Source organism: Columba livia, chromosome 25 (assembly GCF_036013475.1).
Source record: "Columba livia isolate bColLiv1 breed racing homer chromosome 25, bColLiv1.pat.W.v2, whole genome shotgun sequence".
NCBI lineage: Eukaryota > Metazoa > Chordata > Aves > Columbiformes > Columbidae > Columba > Columba livia.
This window is the reverse complement of record NC_088626.1, coordinates 5,829,321-5,832,112: the sequence shown is the minus strand read 5'-3', so window position 1 is coordinate 5,832,112 and position 2,792 is coordinate 5,829,321. Positions and strand designations below refer to the sequence as shown.

The 2,792-nt window shown below is 54.8% G+C and overlaps 1 protein-coding gene across 1 annotated transcript; it reads left to right on the top strand.

The window, feature by feature from the left end:
- Positions 1-1,602: 1,602 nt before the first annotated feature.
- On the top strand, positions 1,603-2,565 carry LOC135576392 (olfactory receptor 14A16-like). The gene has a single exon (XM_065041233.1). The coding sequence runs from the start codon at positions 1,603-1,605 to the stop codon at positions 2,563-2,565; it is 963 nt and encodes a 320-aa protein (XP_064897305.1).
- The last annotated feature ends 227 nt before the right edge of the window (positions 2,566-2,792 follow it).

The window sequence follows — 2,792 nt, the reverse complement described above, 5'->3', positions numbered from 1 at the left end:
GCTCCTGTGCTGCTGAGCTGGGCTGGGCTCCTGGGACACAGATAGCTCATGGAAGCGGCAGCGCTGCAGAGAGACAGCTCTGCCCAGGAGCAGCTCCTCTGCAAAGTGCAGCAGGGCTGAGGGCTCTGCCTGGGGATCTCAGGAGACAAGCAAGGCAGAGAGAGATTAAAGGTGGTCAGGATTGGGAGGATGACTGAGAGCTCCCTGGAGGAGAAACCTTTGCAGCCCTCTCCATGGTAAGTCTCTGGGTGCAGGGCAGTGCATCTGTAGCTCCTGGAGGCATCTCCTGAAACTGGCACAGGCACAGCTTGTGGGATCTGTAAATACAGGCCCTTGTCAGGCCATGTTGAACAGCTGTGAAGCTGGGTGAGCACCCAGGGGTGCCCAGGGCTGTCCTGCAGAGCAGGGTCCCTGCACCCCAGGGCTGTGCTGGGGCAGGGACTCTGCCGCCTGCCAGGGTCAGCGCTCAGCCTGCCCGGGGAGATCCCACGGCAGCAGCTGTGGGTGGAAGGAGCGACCCCCGGCAGGGCAGGCAGGGAGCTTGTGGGCTTGAAGGGGGCTGTGTGGGTCAGGGCTGCTCAGAGCTCCAGATCCCCCCACAGACATGGCAGAGAGTCCTTCTGAACAATGACATCAACTCATGAAAAGCTGCAAGGGAAGGAGTCTGTGCTTTCAGTTTTCCACTCTTGCTCGTCTGGGTGTGCAGTGGGAGATGGGGATTTATTTCTCTCTTTGGAGCAGACACTGAGACCCCAGTTCTCGTTAGGACTTGTCTGAGCTGCTCCTGGGCCCCTGCACACACAGAGCTGCCCCTGGGCAGTGCCAGGAGGTGTGAGCAGGACAGAGCTGAGCACACAGCGGGTGGGACGGGGTCTGTGACACCGTCAGGGAGCAGACCAGGGACAGACACACAGCTGCAGGCAGCACAGACATGGGCAGGGAGAAGGAGCTCGTACCAGATATGCCAGGGATGGTATTTAGGAACCCCCCTGGCATCCTCTGCAGTGCAGACACATTTCCCAGTGCAACCCCTGGTCTCCTCTCCTCCCCAGCAGACCCTCTGCCCCAAAGCCATGGGGTCCAGGTCACGAGTCTCCATCTCAGCAGCTGGACCTCCAGGTGAAGGGTTCCTGCAACGTGGTACTCAAAGAAGGTGCTAAAAGTACTTGCTCTACAGTGTGATAATGTGAGTGGGAGCAGCACAGCCGGGTAAGGAGAAGGTTCCACAGCATGCCCGTCTGCCTTTCTGTCTTGCTTTATTTTCTGGTAGCACTGCAGTGTTCTTCCCTGTTTCTCCACCTGTCCCTGGTGCTCTTGCTCTCTGGGGTTGGGGTGGGAGTGTGGGTCAGTTTTTGTTCTGACACCGACTCAGGGGGCTTTGCCCTAGAGCTGTGTTCATGGAATCTAGTTGCCCAAGCTGCATTTTAAACTGTGGTGAACTGTTTTTCTCACTTGGTAGAAAGAGAGAATGAGCTGAAACATCCCTCCATCAGGGAGGGGCTTTTCCATGATAAACAACATGATATTTTCCCCAGAGAAATCTCCCCTAACTTGTTACTTCCTTTTCCTCCTTGCACAGGTCCTCATGCCCACAGGCAGCCAATGTCCAACAGCAGCTCCATCACCCAGTTCCTCCTCCTGCCGTTCACAGACACACGGGAGCTGCGGCTCTTGCACTTCTGGCTCTTCCTGGGCGTCTACCTGGCTGCCCTCCTGGGCAACGGCCTCATCATCACCACCATAGCCTGGGACCAGCACCTCCACACCCCCATGTACTTCTTCCTGCTCAACCTCGCCCTCCTTGACCTGGGCTCCATCTCCACCATTGTCCCCAAGTCCATGGCCAATTCCCTCTGGGACACCAGGGCCATTTCCTATTCAGGTTGTGCTGTGCAGGTCTTTCTGTTTTTGTTCTTCATTTCAGCAGAGTTTTATCTCCTCACCGTCATGTCCTACGACCGCTACGTTGCCATCTGCAAACCCCTGCACTACGGGACCCTCCTGGGCAGCAGAGCTTGTGTCCACATGGCAGCAGCTGCCTGGGCCACTGGGTTTCTCACTGCTCTGCTGCACACGGCCAATACATTTTCACTGCCCCTGTGCAAGGGCAATGCCCTGGACCAGTTCTTCTGTGAAATCCCCCAGATCCTCAAGCTCTCCTGCTCACACTCCTACCTCAGGGAACTTGGGCTTCTTGTGGTCAGTGCCTGTTTAGCTTTTACGTGTTTTGTGTTCATTGTGGTGTCCTATGTGCAGATCTTGAAGGCCGTGCTGAGGATCCCCTCTGAGCAGGGACGGCACAAAGCCTTTTCCACCTGCCTCCCTCACCTGGCCGTGGTCTCCCTGTTCATCAGCACTGCCATGTTTGCCAACCTGAAACCCCCCTCCATCTCCTCCCCAACCGTGGACCTGGTGGTGTCAGTTCTGTACTCAGTGGTGCCTCCAGCAGTGAACTCCCTCATCTACAGCATGAGGAACCAGGAGCTCAAGGATGCCCTGAGGACACTAATGTCTGGATTCTTGTCAAAGACATTAGAATTCCCATATTCTGCATATCACTCATGACATGACTCATGACAGGTCCAACCTGTCTTTTTGTATTTTGTATTTGGGGATGATTGGAGTTGGGGGAAGGCTCATTTGGATTTGATTTTTTAACTATAATAATATTGCCCACAAAGAAATGTTCGTCCCGCTTTTAATTGTCTGTACACCTTTATACTTCAAGTCAAAGACCTTGTAAATGAGAAGTCGTGCTCTCTGTGGATCTAAACAAAATAAACAACCCTGCA